Source organism: Lolium perenne, chromosome 1 (assembly GCF_019359855.2).
Source record: "Lolium perenne isolate Kyuss_39 chromosome 1, Kyuss_2.0, whole genome shotgun sequence".
NCBI lineage: Eukaryota > Viridiplantae > Streptophyta > Magnoliopsida > Poales > Poaceae > Lolium > Lolium perenne.
In genome coordinates, this window is record NC_067244.2 from 174850319 (window position 1) to 174871915 (window position 21597).

At 47.2% G+C, this 21597-nt stretch overlaps 3 protein-coding genes across 4 annotated transcripts; 2 read left to right on the top strand and 1 right to left on the bottom strand.

Annotated features, from left to right (window-relative positions):
• Window positions 1-1222: 1222 nt before the first annotated feature.
• LOC127313343 (uncharacterized) lies at window positions 1223-5897 on the top strand. The gene is made up of 3 exons (XM_051343878.2): window positions 1223-1494; window positions 4753-5017; window positions 5586-5897. The coding sequence occupies exons 1-2, from the start codon at window positions 1401-1403 to the stop codon at window positions 4974-4976; spliced, it is 318 nt and encodes a 105-aa protein (XP_051199838.1). The 5' UTR covers window positions 1223-1400; the 3' UTR covers window positions 4977-5017; window positions 5586-5897.
• A 3501-nt stretch (window positions 5898-9398) lies between these two features.
• On the top strand, window positions 9399-15880 carry LOC127313353 (MADS-box transcription factor 21). Of its 2 annotated transcripts, none has more exons than XM_051343882.2 (8): window positions 9399-9575; window positions 10381-10583; window positions 14255-14336; window positions 14579-14643; window positions 14756-14855; window positions 14999-15040; window positions 15135-15176; window positions 15284-15880. In XM_051343882.2, exons 2-8 carry the CDS (start codon window positions 10402-10404, stop codon window positions 15542-15544), a joined length of 774 nt encoding a protein of 257 aa, XP_051199842.1. In that variant the 5' UTR covers window positions 9399-9575; window positions 10381-10401; the 3' UTR covers window positions 15545-15880. The 2 variants fall into 2 exon arrangements, with proteins under 2 accessions (XP_051199842.1, XP_051199843.1); XM_051343883.2 differs by lacking the exon at window positions 9399-9575 and adding an exon at window positions 9603-9911.
• Window positions 15881-18447: 2567 nt separating this feature from the next.
• LOC127335199 (F-box protein At3g62230-like) lies at window positions 18448-20398 on the bottom strand. Its single transcript, XM_051361809.1, has 3 exons — window positions 19394-20398; window positions 19134-19295; window positions 18448-19054 (listed from the first exon to the last, which is right to left on the bottom strand). The coding sequence occupies exons 1-3, from the start codon at window positions 20396-20398 to the stop codon at window positions 18686-18688; spliced, it is 1536 nt and encodes a 511-aa protein (XP_051217769.1). The 3' UTR covers window positions 18448-18685.
• Between the last annotated feature and the right edge of the window lie 1199 nt (window positions 20399-21597).

Below are 21597 nucleotides of genomic sequence, written 5' to 3' on the forward strand. Positions count from 1 at the left end.
ATATTTATGCTTGTAATATAAGTAGATGGCGATTAGGGTTTTAGGCTAAGTCGGTGGTCTTAGGCCTATATATACTTCTTGTAATCTCCGCAAATAATACAAGTTGAGTTTCATTATAATTCTACATGGTATCAGATAATCTCAGGTCGGCATCTACTGCCAACGGCTGCAGATCATCGCCGATGAGCTTCGCGAGCTTGGGGACCTTATCAACGACCGACAATTCATCAAGGTCCTCCTCGTCGGGCTCAGCGAACGCTTCGACAAGCAGGCGTCCTACATCCCCATGATGCGGCCACCTCCCTCCTTCGATGAGGTCCGCTCCATGTTGCAGTGGGCTGACCGCACCATCGCCACCAAGGAGTCGCTCCCTCACGCGTTCATCGCTGCTCCACGCCCACTGCCCCCCTGCAGTGCCTCCACCACCGCCGGTGCAACCTTCCTCTGGCTGGCGATCGAGTTCAAACTATCGCGACAAAAACCCAACATATAGGCCGCCTCGCCCACCATCCGCATCGGTGCCCTCCTCTAGCACTGCGCCACCACATACGCCTCCCGCCTCTGTGAATTGGCGTCCCTCCAAAAATGGAGCAATATGACATCAAAAAATCACGCAGTATTTTAAATTAAGATTTTAGATGTTTGTAGGATGCATTATTGGGTACACCAAAATGGAGCAATATTTTCATGTAGCTCAAATTACAAAGTATTTTAAATTAATATTTTAGATGTTGGGTACATCAAGAATATTTTTTTACAACTTTGAAACTCATAAAATTATTTTTGTATTTTGATTAAGCATGAGAGTTTGGGAGTCATGAATACGTAGACTTGTGTTTTCACCAGCCAGTTTTTTGCAGCGGTACAAATAACATGGTGGCTATAAGGTCGGCCATAAAGTGGACTCTACAACTGTCTAATATTGATTATTAAAGCTTTTTTTTAGGGAAATTATTAAAGCTTTTTGCACCATACTACTTATAGAGTTACTGGTTTATGCAACGAAAATTTTGAGTCACTTGTATGTGCAACATCCTCCCCAAGAGTTGCTGGTCTTTGCAATTTCCTCTAAAGTTTTTCAGCTTGTCTGAATAACCTGTAGTTAGACGGACAGTGCGGGCCCACCACCGGCGCCACGTAGACGCCGAGAAGGACCGCCCAGCTGTTGTCTGCAATGGCAACGGAGCCATCGAGGGCATCCGCACCGCATCCGGTCCGGTCGATGCCCACCCACACCCACCACCACCAGAGAGAGCCATAAAGCAAAAACACCGCACCCAACACGGAAGCTTCCGACCTCCGATCCACCACCACCAACACGACACCAGCACTCGGAGGAGGCGGCAGCTCCCTCGTCGACGTCGCCAGGGACGCGCGCGCGACTTAGACGAGAGGGGGAGATGAGACGGCCGCACGGCGCATGCGCCAGCAGATCCAGCCCGGCCGCCGCTTTCTTCCTTGCCGCCGCCGCGATCTGCGCCCAGTTCGCGACAGGTGCGTGCTCCTTCTCGCCCCGCTCGATCTGCTGTAATATAAGCCGCCGAGATCTGCGAGTGGTACGCCGGGATCTGGTTGTGAGCGGGGCGTGGCGTGGGATTGTCCAAACATCGCGGCCTGTCGGGGCGTGCGGATTGAGGGCTCCGTTTATTCGTATCCGCTCCCGCAATTATTATGGTTTGAGAGTCGGCTAATTGGCCAGCTTGGGATCGGGGCCGAGGAACTAGCGAAATCCCGCGGTAATTTCACTGCTTTCCATGAACGATCAACCAGCTTAGAAGAATCAGGATACCGTACCAGAATCAGGAGTGCTTTCCATCTCTTGGAACAGGTGTATTCAAAATAAGGAACTACTCCATGTGACGAATATGCAAATGTGCTAGACCCAGCTCTCCGACGTATGCCTGAAACATATTTGAGATTTGCCAAATACACGGAAAATGTTCCCCAAAATATTTGTATTTCTCTGCAATTTGCATTCCTGTTTTAGGAGTCTCAAGTTCTCAACTCACGAGCTCAAATGATGTCCGAACACTAGCAAAATGGTTAAACAAGTGCATAGTATAGGAATTGCAAAAGCAAAATCTGTTACGGGGTTACTCTCGTGTGGCCTCTTCCTGGAAATAGAAAATGAATGAGCCTCGAAGCGCGAGTGATCATGCTTCACTTCTACTACGTTTATGTTGCCTACGCCTGCCAATAATATGATTTATTTTGTTAGGAATGTTACAAAATCAGACTTCATTGTCTTGCAACACACTTTTACGAACCTTCCTTCTTTTATGCTAGAAGTGTAGGAGATAGTCATATATTCTCAAGGTTTTTGAGTCACTGTATAGTCACCGACTAATCGACAAGTCTTTTTTTTTTCCAAAATCAGGTTCACTCTTGATTATATATAGACTTATAGCGACTGTACAGCAACTTTTGTCAACTAATCACCCAGTCGCAGGGTTGGTGACTCATTTTAATTCGGCGACTCAAAAACCTTGTATAATCTTCCTAGTTTTCTAGTCTATAGGTGCGGATGCTGACTCACAAGATAAAACAAATAATTAACATGGAAGCCTGTATCAGAAGACTTGTTTTGGCCTAGCTTTGGTTTGCCATTTTATTATAATGTTTATAAACTAAAGCAAAGCAGTTACACTGATGTGTTACAGATTAATATTTCTTGCCATTAATTCCTAGTAGCTTGAAACTGTGGTTATAGAGTTGTTATTCATATGACCACATGCCCCTATCTCTTACTCTTTTCACTTGATTACCAAGATCTTTTTGTCTAGTTTGTTATTTAAATTCCAAAAATAAACGTAAGTAAACTGGTCATAAGCATCTTGTTGCTGCAAATCATTTCCAGGCTGAGTTTATTTATCCCAGATGGTATAGAAGCAGCTGAATCAGCATTATAGTATAACTAATGACCAAGTTAAATCTTGTTCGAACAATTCCAGTTTAGTTCTTGCGTTTTGCTAACCAGTTAGTGCATGTTTACCCCATAAGAATCGAGTGTGTTCAACGGCGATGTAGTTGTTTCTACTTCATTTTTTTCAACTGCATCGTGTGTTTCTACTACATCGTATGTTTCAATTTAATGTACTATTTTACTTTGCCGCGCATTTACTAGTTAAGAACTGGTAAATGTTTACTCCAAAGTCAATCCCTTGTTCTTTGGTGTAATATTCATACAATTCTATTGAAGCACATGATGAGTTAGTACCCCAGTTTTGCTAGTTTTATGAAATATGGCCAATGTTACCCAGGTGATAATTGGATTTGTAGCTAGCAAGCTAAGATCTTGTATGTATTGCATACCACTAGGAACCAGGTGAAAAAAGGTTTGTGGTGCCTAGCTATAGCAGGAACCAGTTGCAAACGCCTCTGTGCAAGTTTTTGTAGTGATGGTGATTGTTATGTATTCCCTCTATTTCTCAATACAGAGCATATAAGTTTTAGTCAAGTCAAATTTTGTAATGTTTGACCAAGTTTGTAGGAAAAAATATCAATATCTACAATATCAAATCGAAATTAGTAGAATCGTCATGATTTCTTTTCTCATATAAATATGCATTTGTTATTGAAAATGTTAATATTTCTTTCTATATACTTGGCCAAAGTTTGACTTTGACCAAAACTTGTATGTGATGTATTGAGAACAGAGGGAGTATGATAGCATGGGATAGCAAAATTGTATGAGTTAAAAGTTTTCCCCAAAAATTTGTACGAGTTCAGTTGGAGGTTATAGTGGGGGATTCATTGATCGGACGATGCGGTTAGCTTTATTATTTTTGGATTTGAAGGCTAAAACCTCTCCGGTAACCTTGGGACACATGTAGATTGAACAAATCACTTAGGCAGTGTTTGGTTGCAATGAATTGGGCTCTGAATTGGGGAATCTAGAATTGAGGGCCCAATTCTGCTGTTTGGATGTGCTAGATATTGGTGTGTGGAATTGTTGCCCAATTCTAAGCACAGCCCCGCGCGGGGCAACTTTAGCTGTGGCCCAATTCGGAGCTCTCCACCTCCGTATTCGCTCTGAATCGAGACGGGTCGCTCTCCTTCTCTCCTCTCCCGAAAAAAGTACGAGCTTCTGGCCCTGCCCCGTTCCCGTCGTCGCCGTCAGGTACCTCGCCGCCCACCCTCTCTCCCTCCGTCCCCACTCCGGCCGCCCTCCTCCGCCCCTCCCATCCCTCTCCCCCTTGGTCCCCTTCCCCCTGTCTGCCTACTCCCCGCGCGATGGCGGCGCCTCCTCGCTCCGGCTCCCCTCTCCTCCACCAACCTGGATTCCGACGCCGCCTCGCTCCTGGCCGGCCCTCTCCGGCGCCGCATCGCCTGGGGCTGCCCTACCCCGACCCTCCCTCCCCGTCGTCTCCCTCCCTGCCTCCGACCGATGGGCCACCCGCCGCCGCCTGGAGGGATCCCGCGCCGCCGATAGGAGGGCCGGCACGCAGCAGCTCTGCAACCGCCGCCGGTTACTAGGGCAGTACCTGCCTTTTTTCGTTTTCTAATTTATTTCCACACATGTGACATCCAAACAGGATTTGGTATTCCATTGAAACCAAAAATCTATAGCTGAATACCACGCGCATCCAAACAGGATTTGTGGTATTCCATTGAATTGGTTGATTTGGTTTTCCATTGCCAATTCAATACGGAGGTCAATTCTGTGCAACCAAACAGGGCATTATGTTATCCATGTGCTCCAGTTCGGAATCATGAATTTAGATCAATGAAACATGCATATGATGTTTGCAGGACTAGCTGCTGATCCGTCCAAGGATGATGACAAAGCTCAGTCAAAAGGTCATACTGGCCAAACAGTTCTGTTTGTGCTGATAGGAATTGGGGCAGCCATTCTGTTATCATTCTTCCTTTTCAAGTATTGGCAGAAGAAGAAGAGAGAGGAACAACATGCACGGCTGCTGAAGCTATTTGAAGAGGATGATGACATTGAGATGGAGCTTGGTCTTAGAGATTGAAAAAATCTTATTTGTACAGCAAGAGTATCTTGGCTGACAAGGTAACCTCTATCATCTATGGTAGCATATAGGATGTGTAATGTATATTTGTAATTTTTTATGGTACCTTGAGCTTACATATTACATTGAACATAGATTTGATTGGAATTTTTGTTAATGGCTGCAATAGTTTTGCTACATTGACTCTTGTGATGACTCTGTAAGATCTTGGTTAAATGCTGAGATGTTTGGCACTGCTTGTAGCCTTGTACATTAGATCACTTGTGAAAGTTTGAGTGGATGAGAAATGTTACGTTATTGAACTATAATAGATCTTATGTTTCGTAGATTACCTATTATTATTCAGAGCAATGTTCTTTCTCGTGCATGAATACATTTGAAATTATAAAATAGATGGGTATACTTTGGCACATAAACCTGCATTTCTGTCTTGTCAATGCATCATGGGTTTGGTTAGTCAAAAAATTTATGGCAAGACATCATAGAATTAGTTAAATTCTGTAAACTTATCCTCTGTTCGCACCAAACCAGGCTTCAATAACACATTTCTTTAACACTATGGAAGCTTTTTTGGACCGTTTTTAATACAAAAATTATCTTTGTTCACAGGTTTTCCTGGCAGATCAGCACTTCAGTTTCATGTTAATGTAAAGAATTTGTTGTATTTAAACTTAGACAGACCTGCCGAGGAAGGTCTACTGTACCTTAGTATTATATGATGAATATCTTGGCATGCATGGTCCATGAGAATAGTTCTTAGGAAGTGTCAAGGTTTTTGTAATATTCTTTCCTTACAAGAAATTTCTGCATATATACACTTACTGCGCTGTGCCTCCTGTCTGTATTGCATCAATGCCAATCTGCAGTGGGTGGAGAGCTCGAATTCTGGCCTCTATTTATGATTTATCTTACCTTCTCTTCTGCGGATGCTTTCTGCTGCCATGTCGCTTTTTTTCTTAGTAGTCTTGCTGAGTCTCTTGTAATTAAACCATTCTCGCAAGGGTAATGGTCATTATGTGGTGTTTGGGTCTGTTTGTCTCGTCTTGAATCTTTTAACATGTGACAATTTTTGGTAGTCAGCACCAGAGTTGTGCAGAGTCAACATGGCGTCAGGTTTTGTAGTCAGCACCATCAAGAGAGCCTAGTAATAAATTCCCTGACTCGAAGTTGAAGGGGACATCCTTCAAATTTAGTACTCCAAGTTGAAGAGTATCTGGTTTATTTTGAATTATGTCTGCTTCAAAACTGGTTTGACCTGTGCTATGACTGTTCAAATTTGGACATCTTCTAAGAGCACTAAGCTCCCAGGGTTCTGCGCCCTTTTGCTTGATTTGGGTGTCGCTTTCGATGGGCCCACTAGGTACGCGAGTTGTGATTGGTTATCCGTAGGATCGAGCGTATGGTTCATCTTGACGTGGCTCCCGTATGCCGATGCTATGGCCGATCCAACCGAGTTATGACACGTTGATCCAACCAATGTCGGTTTTAGTAAGTAGACAAGAGGAGAGATCGATGGGCACGACAGCACTGCACCACACGGGCACGGCAGCCCACCGCCGCCCCCACGGCCTTAACCTCGAAGCACCGGCAAACGAGATGACGCGTTGAAGCCTCGTGGAGCAGACGGCGCCGGAGCTGCGGCCGCAGCTCCGGACAGGGTCGTTCGTCACCTCCCATGGTCGCTTGACTCCCTCGGCCCTCTCGCTCTCAGATAGGTCCCCATCCCTTTCCCAATTCCTATTTCCGCTTGATTCATCTCAATTATTTTCCTAATCGTAGTTACTTTTGCTGCTATATCATGTGAAATGTGAATGCTAGATGAAAACCTACAAACCTAGAAAAAAAAAGTATAGGTGCCAGGAGTGAAATGCACGTCTAATTTTACATGCTTTGCATGGTTCAGCTATGTTACAGGAAGGCATAACTCGTAACCTGAGCTTGATGATTTGCTGTCTTCTCCCCAAAACAAAATATGCAATATGCCCCATGCTTGCTGATACACAAGCCAAGACAAATCATGATAGATGTTTCTTCCCGGAAATAGGGCAGATGCTCGTTCTGAGCCATGGACTCTTTGCGAGGCAACTAGCAAACCTCGTTTCTCAACATCGGCAAGGATGGCTAAATGCAAGGGTGCCTCCACATATAAAAGACCAGAACCACGTTTGTGGTCCATTGCCTGCACGCTGGCACTGAGAGAAAGATGAGCAAGGAGCAGGGGAAATCCACCATGAATGATTCCAGCAATCCAAGCACAATTTCTGTGTCTTGACTAGAGGACTAGAGAGCGTTCCAAACACAATCTATCGGCACGCAGCTGGTGGATGGCGTTTAACTGCTTTGTTTCCTCTTTCGCCTCCCCATCTTTGCGTAGTGGCACTGCACCAATGGCCACCACCACCACCCCATCTTTGCGTAGTGGTAAGTGCGAGTCGTTTTCGCGCTCTTGAAGCGAGTATAAATGGTTGGTCCCGACGTTTCCAAGCCTGGAACACGGGCTCCCGAAACGGAGAGGCCTTACAACGCAAGCAAAGCTCCCTGCTGAGGGAGAGATTGGAAATTAGTTCGTGCACCAGTGTATGCACGCTCCTCTGGCCTGCAGCTAGCTGCTTTGTGCCGAGACGGGAAACGTGAATCTAAGGTGCCACACGGTGGTCCTTGCCCTGCAGAATGGAAACTGGGAGAGTGACACAACTTACCGCGCGTGCTGGCTAGCTAGTACCCTTTCACTTTGGATCGTGCTGTCGTCGTTCATGCATGGTGTGCAGCCGGAACAGGTTAGCTATTGTAGAACCTCTGAGAGTTAGTAAGATGATTAGTTGTGACTTGCTACACCAATTTGTTGATAACCTTGTTTCTATCCTGTCGAGATGTATGCATGTACACGGAAATAAAACTGACCGCTTATGGTTGTAGCGTGTAGGTCGCTTAAGTCGATAAACCTGTCCAGTGAATCACTACTATAAGCAGTGAACCGATGAGATCGACATCGACCCTGCATGCAGGAATTTTAGCTCCATATGTCAAAGCTAGATGATCTATATGTACGCAGGGTTAGCTAGGTACCTTTCACGAACGGTAGTTGTGTTTGATTGACTTTCTAAGACAAAGAGGCTAGTTTTTTTTAGCGCAATTACTATGTAGATAGATAGCTTGGTCATATATATGCATCTTTGATGCAGAGGAGACCGTGGGTAGTGTGAGTTTTCCATCTTCTTTAAGGGGAAGTAGTTAGATTTGTCTATCTAATCCTAGTTAGGGCAGCGTCCTTGTTTTGGCCACTATGGTTTGGAGGAAAATGTGTTGTTTTCTTTGATAAGAGATAAAATATATACAAATAATCACTTCTCATCTTCAGGCCATTTACCTGCGCAATTCGGAACCAGGGATCGCGACGTGGTGTTGGCGGCTTGTGATCAGGCGGCCGGAGGTGGTTGTTCGTGGAAATCTTTTACCGAGCACCGGTGGCGGTCTAACCCTAGGATTGTGTGTGTTGCGTTGTCACATGTTTCTTCTATGTACCAAGTGGTTGTGTGCATTCTTGATCGGATGCGGGGATTTCACATCTTATCTAGCTGGGTCATCTTTATGCATCTAAAATCGATAAAAGCTTGAGTTGTCTAAGAGAGCAATGTTTGTCCAATTATGATTGTAGTATCCTCAGTTGAAAGCATTTACCGAGTTAAGTAATCCAAAAAAGATGAACACTATTTCCCCAATATGGTTACGAGAGTTTGTCCATGCATGCACGGTTAAGCTTATCCGTGAGTAGACACATCTTTTGTAAAGACCATGTATTGGTCAAATCATGGTGGAGATTTCCCTTGGCACACTAACATCTTAAAATTTCAACAATTGGAGAGAGACAAATAGGTTCTGCGGGTGGCCCTGCTCGGGTCAGAGATGGCCGATAGGGAGCTCCTTACCAACATCGGTGGCGGTCTAATCTAAGGATTGCGGTGCATTGAGACATGTTTTTCTTTCTTTTTTTACTTTACTTTTCAGGGTGTCTTTCCATAGGATGTGTGTTGGTATTGATATAGAAGTTGTGTGCTACATTCAAAGACCGTGGGTGTGGTTGCAAAGAATCGACAAATGCCTAACTATCTAAAAATGCAATGTTTGCCCAATTATGAATGTAACATCTTCACTTGAAAACGCTGATCAAGTCAAGTAAACCAGAGATGATCATCATTTCCCTGGCATGGTTACGAGTTTGCCCATTCATGCACGGTTAAGCCTAGCTGTAAGTAGACACATCTTTTGTGAAGATTAAGGTGTCTTCAAATCAAGGAATTTCTCTCGAGTCCGACACACATATCATCTTAATTATTTAATTAGATATGTGACTGCCGTAAAAGAGGTCGTCAAGAAAAGTCAATAGTACTATCCTAGCCTGCAGGTGCACACAGCACCGTACCACTCTCCTCCTTCCTTCTTTAAAAGGAAACCTAGCTAGCTGAAGCGAGGCCAATCCATTCCACTTGCCCTTCTGCGCTGCAGCTTCCTGATTTCACTCTCGCTGTGTCCATCCCTCCGCTTCGGGATTGGATTTCTGGACACCAGAGAGATCTCCACTTCACCCTAGTGTTTTTTTCGGTATGCTCGTTCGAGAAAACATCAGAGCTTCATCCTAAAGTGGCTCTAGCTAGCTTAATTTGCTGGGCTTCTTGTGCTCCTGGCTATTTTCTTGCTTTCATGCCTGCCTTCAAAGGGAGCCATGCGAGATCAAGCCGCAACCTCCGTCAAGCCCTTATTTTCACCCTCTCCCAGCCCTCGTTACGATGCATGCATGTAGATAATTTGGGGTTTTATCAGTTCGACCTAGGGCTTGCTTCGAGACTGGAAAAGAGTCCGGCATGAACAGATAGATCTTCCTGCCGGTTCCGGCCGGCCTTCTCACTGGTGCTTTGGTGATTTTTGCTGCAAGGAGAGGTTGCCTCCTTTGGGTTTGATTTCCTCTTTCTTTTGGAATGATGTCGCCGGCCTGGCTTGGTTTTCTCATAACGTGTTAGCTGTTCTCCTTGTACTACTCTATCGAAGCACAAGGTTTCTGAAGATGTTCCAGATCTAGCCTCTTTACTAGAACCTCTTTTATCCTTGTTCATTTCTTTGCACTATCTTCTTTTCTTGATTTATTGCAGTCCTTTATTTTTGCGGCTACTAGCTAGATCTAGTCATGTAGCTACTACTAACCTTAATTTGAACTTGTAAATAGATTTACATAGCTTTTGATCTATTAGTTCATGCTAACCGCTGCCTAATTAAGTTCGTCATATATGTACAGATTTACACACGTTGCATCAACCACTTAATTTCTAACAGGGACTAGATCTCTTGTAGTTAATTCATAATAACATGCATATACATGCATGTACTTACCCCATATCACTGTTCTCTTAAGGTTGGGATTGTGTTTGGCACCATGGGGAGGGGAAAGATCGAGATCAAGAGGATTGAGAACACGACGAGCCGCCAGGTGACCTTCTGCAAGCGCAGGAACGGGCTGCTCAAGAAGGCCTATGAGCTCTCCGTCCTATGCGAAGCCGAGATCGCCTTGATCGTCTTCTCCAGCCGTGGACGTCTCTACGAATATGCTAGTAACAGGTATAATACTTGATCACTTCTGAGTAGCAGTACTGTTGTGTATGCATGAGTTAATGTGCTCCTTCAAGCTACCATGTTATTTTTCTCCCGTGAAGTAACGTGCTAGATTAGGGTCGTTATTGGTTTCTTCCATTTTCCATTTGGTAAGATTCGGTGATATGCATGGGAATGGTCCTATGGATTTGCAATCACAACAGATATTTACAACTTATATTAGCTCGGCATGAGTTAAGAATAGATTTTTTAAACAGAAGGCCTCACGGCCCGGCTTTATAAATAAAGATGAAACATAGTACCACCGCCTATTGGATTTAACCGATGTGGGATTGTACCTGGAGGGAGTACATGCATAGCATTTTTTTTTTGCAGAAGCCATATCCCCCATTGCGAAAAAAATCACATATGCTTTTGTTTGAGGGCGCAAATCGGTAGGTAGCGCGGTGGGCAAATGTGGTTTTATGGTTTTGCCGGTTTTAGCTTAGTTTATTTTTTTGCACTAAACTAGAAATGAAGATTTGATTTGTGAAGGGAAATGAACTACTTTCACTAACCGGTTTAAAATGGTTTTCACCGGTGTGAGATTTGCACACCCCTATCGAGTAGGACTGTAAGGATCTAGTAATTGTTTTTACAAACCGGCGGATTTTTTTTCTCTCCATCTCATCAAATAAATTATAGTTATTAAACTGTTAATTATTAAAATTGAGAAAAAAACTTTCCCTCACCTCATCAATTTAAAATATTGTTACCCTCTAAAGGGTAGGGTCTCCTTGGTTAGGAATAGGATTTTTCATGAAGTGTCACTCTTCAGTTTGGTCTAAAGGAATGGAAATAACATAAGAAAAGATCATTTGATCTTAGTCTCAGAGGAAAAAAGGAGGAAATTTCACAATCCACTTGGACCTCCTTTTCTAGTTCATGCACGCCAAGAACGAGATCGGGGCCTTAAGTGGCATAATAACATCCCAATTCTACCTTTTATGTGGTGGATTTTGCTTTTTAGCATGTTTATTAGGATTCTGTGTTTTACACATTCCTCTAAACAAAATGTCCAAGCTTACAACATTTTTCAATCCTCTGTTTTGTACATGCATTCCTATCATATTCACATATTCTATGTGTTTTTAAAATCATGTGAACCAAACATACCCTATTTCTCAGAGACGAGGCAAAAACCATCCCCCCAAAAAAAAACAATCGTCCAAAAAACAAAATAAAATATATAATGACCTCACCAGCTATCATGGAACATGATAATGCAAGCAAGTCAAACTCCATACACAGAAACACAACTAGGGAAATTCACCCACAAACATCACCCATCAGGCAAAATTTGATTAGTTGGTGCATGGATTGAAAAATCTAGGGCCGGGGCACCCGGGTGCCCGTGTGCCGGGTGAGCCCTGTGCGTCTACAAGTTTGGAGAGAATCCAGGATAATTTTGGGATGTACATCATTTGATTACGTGGTGCAATTTTTTGCAAAAAGATGTTTTTTTGCATATGTTTTCAGTTCCATGAGTAGGTACTGTTGTTTTGAGTGTTCCTGATCGAGAGCGGGCCGTAGCTTTGACTTCAGTCGACTGTTTTTTTTTTTTTTTGAATAACAACAGGAGAACTGTTATATTCATCGCAATAGAGGAGAAGGTCAAGACGACCGGTTGACCCAGTTTATGAGGAAAACCAGGCCAAAAAAACCATACAAAACGACCCCGTTTTTGAGGAAAAAGGGGCAGAAAACCGCACAAATAACAGAGCCTCATCGCCCACACGACACAAAACCACCATTGCACAAAACAAACACATCCGTGCCCGGAGCCGCCGCTCCGGCTTCCCCTGCTCGGTTACGAGCCGCAACGCCGCACGGACTAGACGCCTCGTAGCCCATGCTACACTAGACGACCATCCGCAGACCACGGACATCGCGCCAAAAGATCCGGGGCCGCCACCCCGACGTGCCAGCCAGACTGACCATCTGATCGCGCCGACCGGGCCGACGGACTCGCTACCCACGTAGCACAAGCACGCCACCCTTGCCTTGCAGACCACGACCACACTCCATATGCCAGTAGTTGCAAGGCCATACGAGGCCGCCGCCTCGACGCACCATCCACCGTCCGGAGCCGCTGCCCCGGCGTCCACCATCTTCAGCCGCAAGGCAGTCATGCCTAGTTAACGCAGACATGCCACACCACAAGTGTTGATGCCTCCAAAGGCGGCGCCTTCAAGAAGGTAGCGGCATATATGTCGCCGTCGCCCGCTCCCGGGGAGCTTTGGTTTTCACCAGGAGAACACCAGACACTCGTGACGGCAGGAAATGTAGCTCACGAAGACGCCTTCAAGAAGGAGCACGGCTCCCATGGGCACCGTCGTCATCGGCACCTACTAACAGGTGCAAAGCTTTCGCTTGGCATGCCATCTCTGCCATCGAGCCCACTTGAAGCTCGGTAGAAGGAGCGCTGCCAACAGAGCATGAAACCTTGCCGCCGACCGCCAAACTCCACAGCCGATGCAGCAGCCAAAATCAGCACCTCCCTCCGCATCCAACAACTGCCGGAGCACCAGATCGGGACGGGAGCCGTCGAAGAGCGGGTCACCCGCCGTCGTGTCGTCGAGGAACCGCACCATGGGCCCGCAGAGGCCCAGATCGGCCCTGCCTGCAGCAACCCCGACGCCTCCACCGCGCCACCAGCGCGCTTGCGCAACTACGCGCGGGGCCAGAGCCGCGCACAACCACCGCCGGCCGCAGCCGCCGCATCACGAGGTCGCATCCCCGGCAACGGATCTGAAGCCGCCTGCTCGTTTGAGCACGGCCGACCCGCCACGGTGCTCGCTTGAGCGCCGTCGGCCTCAACCGCACCGACGCTCGCTTGAGCACGGACGTCCATGACGCAGCAGCAGGAGCTCCACCTCCACGCCGCCCTCCGCCAAAGCCAGCGCCAGCCCGCGCCTCCGTCGACGAAGCTGCCCTGCGCAGCCCACCTCAGGAGCGAGGAAGGGAGATCCCGCCGCCGCCCACGCCGCACGGGCTTTGCCCGGCGACGCTTGCCGGCGGCAGCGGGGGAGGAGGGTGGAGGCGGAGCTGTTCCCGACGGATGCGGTTAGCGCCTAGGTCGCCCGCGGGGAGCGACCGAGGCGCCCGGTGCAGCAGGGTCTTGTGATCCACCTCAGTCGACTGTCACTGCGCGCGTGCATGCCTCAACTATATGCAGGGCATGGCACGCCCCTGAAATGAAAGGTGGTTCCATCTTTCATTCATTCATTCATGCATGTGCACTGGGCAGAGTGTGTGATCGAAGTGGATGTGTACACGTGTGTTCTCAACGCATGCGCGCGTATGTTGAATGGTGAACGAAAGCCCAGGTTTCTCCCTGCCCCCTTTCCTCTGCCGTGCTAAGGGTGTAAGAGCTAGCACTACCGAACTCCCACTCGAGAAGTCGAGATGCGAGTAACATGAATGTATGACCACTCACATGTATGAATCTCTCCCCCTCTCTAGTCTTTCCGTCTCTATCTCTCTTTACATTTGCCGAATGTGGAGTGCAGCTTTGTAGATTTAATGAGCTCGACGAGTATTACATGCATGGATGTGTCAAATAAGAGACAAAATGAAAATTAAAAAACGATATGAGGCTAGCTAACCCTTTTTCCGTTTCTGAACATTTGGTTTAGCGCGAGATCGACGATCGACAGGTACAAGAAGGCATGTGCTAGCGCATCTGGCTCAGCTCCAGCTATAGACGTCAATTCTCAGGTAAAACATCTTGTCTCTGGTGCCATGCAACATATCGTCCTTCCTCGCTTCCCTCTGATTAAGCAGCACGCGCATCATGCTCACATCATTAAATTTGACTGAACGACGTGTACGAGCAGCGGCTCTCGGCCCAACCTGAATCTTAATACGAACATTGCAAAGAGACTAGATATCTGATGAGTTATGGAGCTAGTTATCTACTGCTAACTCGTTCCGTCCGTGTTTACTTCATTTTGCAACAGCAATACTTTCAGCAAGAATCAGCAAAGCTGCGCCATCAGATACAGTCCCTGCAGAACGCAAACAGGTACGTGTTCTAGGTCTAGCTATCCATCAGCTGATCACCCGAGTTAACTTTCTCATTTGACTGAATTTCTATGTATGCTTTACCCAAATCTGCTAAAATATTTTTTCTTCAGGAACCTGATGGGCGAATCCGTTGGCAATTTGACCTTGAAGGAGCTCAAGAACCTCGAGAGCAGGCTCGAGAAGGGCATCGGCCGTATCCGATCAAAGAAGGTGAATCGCTTCTGATTAGTTAGTTTCATCTACTTTTCGCAGAGTTCCGATCAATTATTAGTTCAGCTGTCCTCAGCACACATAGTAAAAATATATCATCTAATCGCTCCATTTATATATGTTTTGTGCACCTGTATTGCCAGCATGAGCTGCTGTTCGCCGAGATCGAATACATGCAGAAACTGGTAATCAACTAATCACTAATACATATCGATCGATACAATTTCTCGTGCCTTTTGTTGTTGGCTGATTCGTTCCTCTTCTTGTCGGTCCACGCAGGAGGCTGATCTCCAGAGCGAGAACATGTATCTCAGAGCCAAGGTACGTACGCCGGCTCGCGCATTTCCGTGCTTCGCAGTACTGTAATCGGAGATCTTTTGGTGTCTCGACCTCCTCGCTACATGTCTCACTTCCATGTACGCATGCAGGTGGCGGACGTGGAACGGCTGGCCCTCGCGCCGGCGCCTACGCCGGCGCCGGTGTCGGGCGGGGCGGAGCTGGAGGCGCTCCCGACGTTCGACGCGAGGAGCTACTACCACCACCAGGTGACCATGCTGCAGGAGGCCGCGGCGGCCTCCTCCTCGCGCTACTCCCAGCCGCAGGACCAGGCGAGGCTACGCCAGGATCAGGACGCGGCGCCGGCGACCACCGCTCTCCACCTCGGCTACCAGATGAGGGGGCCCAACTAAACTGATCTACCCCGACTTGGCGGCTCAGCGCGCGTTCCGTCGTCGATGCATTCATGTATCCAGATCTCTTCTAGAAGTTTACTGTGCGCGATCGGTTCTAGACTTCAAGCTAGTATATATTGCATTATTGCTACACCTAAATAATTACATTTACATATTTCCTAGTACTGTATGTGTGATATTGCTGCTGCATAAGGCACCTAGTGAGTACGCGAGCGAATGTTATCAATAGTGATTTGGCTTTTTATGTATTTGAAGCATATATGTACTGCTATCTATACGCATTATGGTGCTGGGTCAACTGATCACATGAAATTTGGTACAACTTACAGTAAATTAGTGCTTATCAATAACATTTTATGTCTTGTAACAGGCGAAAGCTTTATTGTTTTCATTGATTAAGAAAGTGAAACAAGAGTTATCAACTTACAAGACTCTTAGCCGGCAACGTAATAACGACATGAGACTAGTGGCGGATCTACTTGAGGCTAAGAGGGTGCACTGGACACCGGGTAAAATTGTTTTCCTTTGTAAAATGGCAACTTTTCACATGTATGCCCCCTATAAAAAAAAGTTATATATCTGGTGTGGCACTCGTAGGCACCCTGGTGTCGGAAGTTCTAGCTCCGCCACTCCATGAGAGTGATGAGACTATCATCTTCCAACTATGACGGAAATTGTGACAGTGTCACCTCCATCATCATGTGGGTCCCTAATTTCAACTTCGTATGGATCCACCTGACCTAATGCCACGTCACTACCGCTTGGACCCACATGAAAGCATCCACATCACTAGGGTTGGACCCACATGTCAATAGACACATCATCATCATGAGACCCACATGTCAGCAACATTAACCGTTCCTAATCTCACCTACTACGTGATAGTGACGGTCCATTTGTCAACTAATCGATTAGACAATGACAAATTATCATACATAAGGTGAAAAGGCAACTCCCATTCGATGACACATTCAGTAACGACACCAAATATACGATTTCCAGTGACGAAAAATTGTCACCCAGAACGAATCTATGAAGAAACTTCTATGACGGTCCTAGTGATGGCCCATTGTTGCCACCATCGTATATTCAGTAATAAAAACAACATATTAGGTGACAAAGGTGGTATGTCACTGAATATCATTTCCCTTGTAGTCTATTCACTACCCCCTTCTGTTTTTTGGCTTGCATATCTCATAGCCCCTTGACCACGTAATACCTTTTCTTATGCCCAGATCCTTGCCAAAAGAACTCTCCTTATTATCTTAGTCATATCCTTAAAATTGGGTATCTGCCAGTAAATTTCATAGAGAGTGTCATTCTGGCTCGTGACGCTCCCATGTGGGGAGGCTCGAGTGAAACCCTAGAGCCACCGACACCCACCTCCCCTCCGCCTCTACCCCTGCTGCCGCCAAAGGGCGCCATTGGTCAAAGGTTGTGCGACTGCATGCGGTGGCAGGCTCTCATCATCTCATGTGAATGGTGGCGATGGCCCCCCCTCATTCTCGCATGGCGGGATCTTCGGCCGGAGCCTTGTGGTGGTCATGGAAGACGTGGTTCTTCCGGCGGAGATGGACGTCGGGACGGTGGCCCCAAACTTCCTAGGCGTCTTTGGCAGCCGGTGTAGCCCTGTGAGCGGCACGGCGGCTGGTACGGGGGGCTCAGTGTGGTTCGGCTCATCATCTCCGCATGGTGCGACTGGTGATGGTGATGCGCACTGCAATCTCTGGTGTACCTTTGGGCGGCGACGTGGGAGCCTACCGATCTTCCTAATAAAGGAGGCGGTCTTAGGATTCTTCTCGCGGGAAGATGGTGTTCTGCTTGACGTATGATCTCATTGATCTGACCGGACGAGTTCTGAAAGGCTCCGCCAGAGATCTTCATTGGCTTTTGATGCTTGTAGATTGCTAGATCGGTTGGAATTCGGTCGTGTGCGCCCCTATTTCAACCCATGCGTCTTCAACAGGGCGAGAAAAGAAGTTTCGTTGTTTGTTGACATTATGAGACATGTCGGTGTTTCGGATTACGTCGTGAAGACAGTGGCAGAGAATGTCATGGCTCTTGAGGTGTGAAGCCTAGTAATGGCACACCTAGTCTTCAAGGCGATGAGTACTTTGCTTGGTGATTTCTGTCTCGTGGAGGCGGGAAAGTATGATATAGATTTTCTTAGAAAGTTTGGCATGAAAAAGTGCACTTCATCTCATACACCATTATCATCCATTGAGGTTATCTCTTGCTGAGGTTACTCCTCTTAGTCCCGAAAACATTACAGAATACAGAATCATTGTAGGTGCCTTGCAATACTTGACATTGACAAGAACTGATGTCTCTTTCTCACTTAATAAATTTTGTCAATATTTACATGCTCCAACAACCTCTCAGTGGACGGTTGCTAAGAGAATTTTGAGATATGTCTAGGGTACTTTGAAAGTAGTTCTTATTGTTCAAAAATCTTCCTCTAGTCTGCTTAGTGCTTTTTCTGATGCAAACTGGACATGTTTCTTCCTCATATGAGGTCTACAAGAGGTTTTGCTATATTTTTTTGGACCAAATTTAATTTAATGGAGTGCCAGAAAACAAGCAACAGTATTAAGGTCGATGAATACAAAGCTCTAGCTAATGCCATAGCTTAATTAATATGGGTTGAAGCTTTTACGGTGTTATAATTTGGGCAACATATTTATCTGCAAATCATGTTTTTCATGCAAGGACAAGCATATCAAAATCCACGTTTATTTTAATAGAGAGAGAGTTGCGAGCAAAATGTTCGATATCAAATTTATCTCTAGCAAGGATCAAGTTGCAGATGGCTTCACAAAGACTTAGATCTTGATGAGTTCAAACGTAGTCGCAAACTTTCATAAGGTTGTGATTAAAGGGGGTTGTTAACAAGATAGGTATCAGGGTTTATACTCTCTTGTATTTCTTTGGTATGTATCCGGTATGTAGTAGTACTCCAATAGGTACCACCCTTTCTACCCCTCCCTCAATGTACTCGATGTAATCGACTTAGCGATGGGTTATTCCCTCGTTCATATAACACGCAAACGTGCCGAGGCCGAGGTATCGTTCGAGCCACAACATAGACGCAGTTGTGCAAGTAACGATCTTGGTGACAAGTGGAATTAAATTAACGCTCTAACTGGAGTTTTCCTGGTCATCGTGGTAGTACTTGGTGTGCGCAGGGCTCCGGCTGTCGTCCTCCTGCGGCCGGCACACGGTGATATGGGCGTCCGGAGACGCCTTCCGGATCTGTGACACGTGCTCTTGAACGATCTTAAGGAGCTTGCCATGGTTTGTCGGGGTTCCCTCTTCTTCTGGTGTGACGAGCACCAGCTGCTCGAGGACAGGAGCCCTGCGCAGGACGAACCTGAGCAGCATCAGCTCGTGCGTCGTCCCGCGGAAGTTCATCATCTTGACGAACGTCAGGTGGTCGAGAACGATCTCCTCGTCGAGAACGATATCCTCGTCTTCGCCGGTCGTCGTGCCGTTGCAAGCTGCCGGGAGCTGCAATAATTCGCTAAGTAAGCTGCAAGAATTCGTACGCGGTTTGCGTGAGATGGAAATATATCTGCTGGATGTTTACCTGGACGAAGAGTCGCTCGAGAAGCGGTGGAACGGTGAGCTCGAAGAAGCCAGCAAAAAGAGCGAGATCATCGTCGCCCATGGAACCCATGAGCAGCTGCAGTTCTTCAAGGTTCGGGGTATCCACATCGAGCTCAAGACAATTACGCTCCACATCGATGTGCTGACGGATGAAAATCAATTGCATCAATTTAGGATGCTAATTACCTAGGCAAAAATCATAACAATTAATCAGCGCAGGAACAGGTTTGGGTATCGTACCAGCAGGCCCTTGGAGCAGAGTGTCAAGATCCTAGCGTGCGCGACCTTGAGCAAGGCGCACGAGTACGCGAAGTCGTGAATCACTGGGTCGTATTCGCCGAAGCCGAGGTGGGACAGGTACGCGTCCCGCAGCTCCGGCGTGTCGGCGTTCCACGTCGACCTTGAGTTGCCCTTGCCGACGAACACGATGGGCTCGGTCAAGTAGTCGTCCCTAGAATAGAGGATGTCGCCGTGGAGCGCGAAGGACTCGAGCGCGGGCGCGGCCACATGCAGGTCGCGCATGGCCAGGCAGCACACGATTTCCAGGCCCCGCAGCCTCTCGCCGTTGACCCTCACCGACCGGAGCAGGTGGCAGCTCCTCAGGCTCAGGAACTCGAGCAGCCGGCACCCCGAGACCACGTCCCGGAGGGCATCGTCGGTGACGTCGACGCGGTCGAGGGAGAGCGACGTCAGGCCGGCGAGCCCCGCGGCGCCGGGCCGGACGGCACGGAGGCTGCACCTGCCCAAGCTGAGCACCGCCAGGGAGTTCTCGACCTGGAACAAGTCATCTGGAAGCTGAAGCAGGGATGCGTCGTCGTTGTGCAGGATGCCCGGCCGCGCCAGGTCTACACGAACCTCCCGGGCGCCTCTCCCCAGGGCGGCCGCGATCCACTCGAGGACGTCCTGCCCGAGCGCGCCGACCGGGGACAGCGCAACGCGGAACACGTCGATGGGCGCTGCGCCGTGTATCGCGATACAGCGGGCCACCGTGGCTGCGATCTGCGCCGGCGACTGGCCGCGGACGAAGTCGCGGTCGGTGAAGTCGAGGACGGCGGAGGCGGCGATCGCGTGGATCCACAGGCGTGCCCACCTCGTGGAGAGGGCGCCGGTGCGGACAGCGCTCTTGAGGGAGAGCCCGCCGAGGATGGAGTGGAGGACGTCGTCGGGGAGGCCGCTCAGCCGGTCCTCCGATGATGATTCTCCCGTGGCCTTGGCGCGCTTCTTTGTGCTGGATTCTATCTCCATTATATTGCAAATTGCTGTGGTAGTGTAACTTGTTGAACTGTCTGAGTTTTATATATGTACATAGCAGTGTCGCGTGGAAATGTTCAATCGCCTGGCCTTCCCTCGCAAGATTTGTAACAAGTGTGAAATCAGGCACATGCGCAAGTGACAGTGACATATCGCGGCTTCTTGCTAGACAAGGAGGCGCCCGGTCAGCGGGTCAATTTTGGGCAAACATCAAGCAATCTATTTTTTTCTTGGTTTTGCAATTCTCACTGGAATAAGAATTCACTTACTCATTCTAACTTCAGAGCGGTTATATTTATATGGCATGTGAGTTCTAATATACTCCCTCTGTTCCATTCTATAGTGCCTATTGTTTTTTGGCACGGAAATTAGCGCAAGAGTATTTTGTACACAAGACCCCTAGGTGAACGATTTAAGATCAACGTAAAATTTGGGAAATCCATATCTTCCTAACTTATCATAACAATTTTGGGAGCTGGACGATTTGGGAGCTGAACGGGGAGGGGGTAATTGAAAAAAAGCTAAGCTACAACCTTATATTCTGAAACAAATGCCAAAAATCTATAGGCACTATAGAAAGGAATGGAGGGAGTACTAGGTTGCAACTAACTTTTTCGGTTGGATATGAGTTGCAACGGGATTTTCTTTTTAACAGTTCCACACCGACTGAAACCGAATCCTATATATTTTTGTATAACACTTTTTATATACACTATAATCGCAACAAATTTTTTTTCTGGTTACACTATGGTTGCAAATATTCTTTTCGCTTAGATGCTGGTCATGCAATTTGGATGATAATTAAGCTAATTTATATATTCAAATGAGAATTAGGACATGTGCATTGGTTCCAACGGTGGTCGTCTGCAATTCTCTTCCACGTCACCTGCAGACGATACAGTAGACAGCTTCTACAGTGGATGGTCTGGGCTAGCGACGAGGGACGGTTATAGGGTGGAGGAGAGTTCATCTCGGGCGCGTTTGGTTACAGCCACCTTGGCTCACATCGGGTCAGTAATTTTCAGGCCGTTTGGATGTCTGCAACCCACTGCGTTGTTGCATGAATCGGGTTTTAAAGCACCCTGGGACAGGCCTGGAGGAACGTCCGGAATGACAGTTTCTCCGGGGCCAGGCCCGTTGCGGCCAGAAACCTGCACGCGTGGAGAAGGGGGCGGAGACACCGCGTCCCTTTG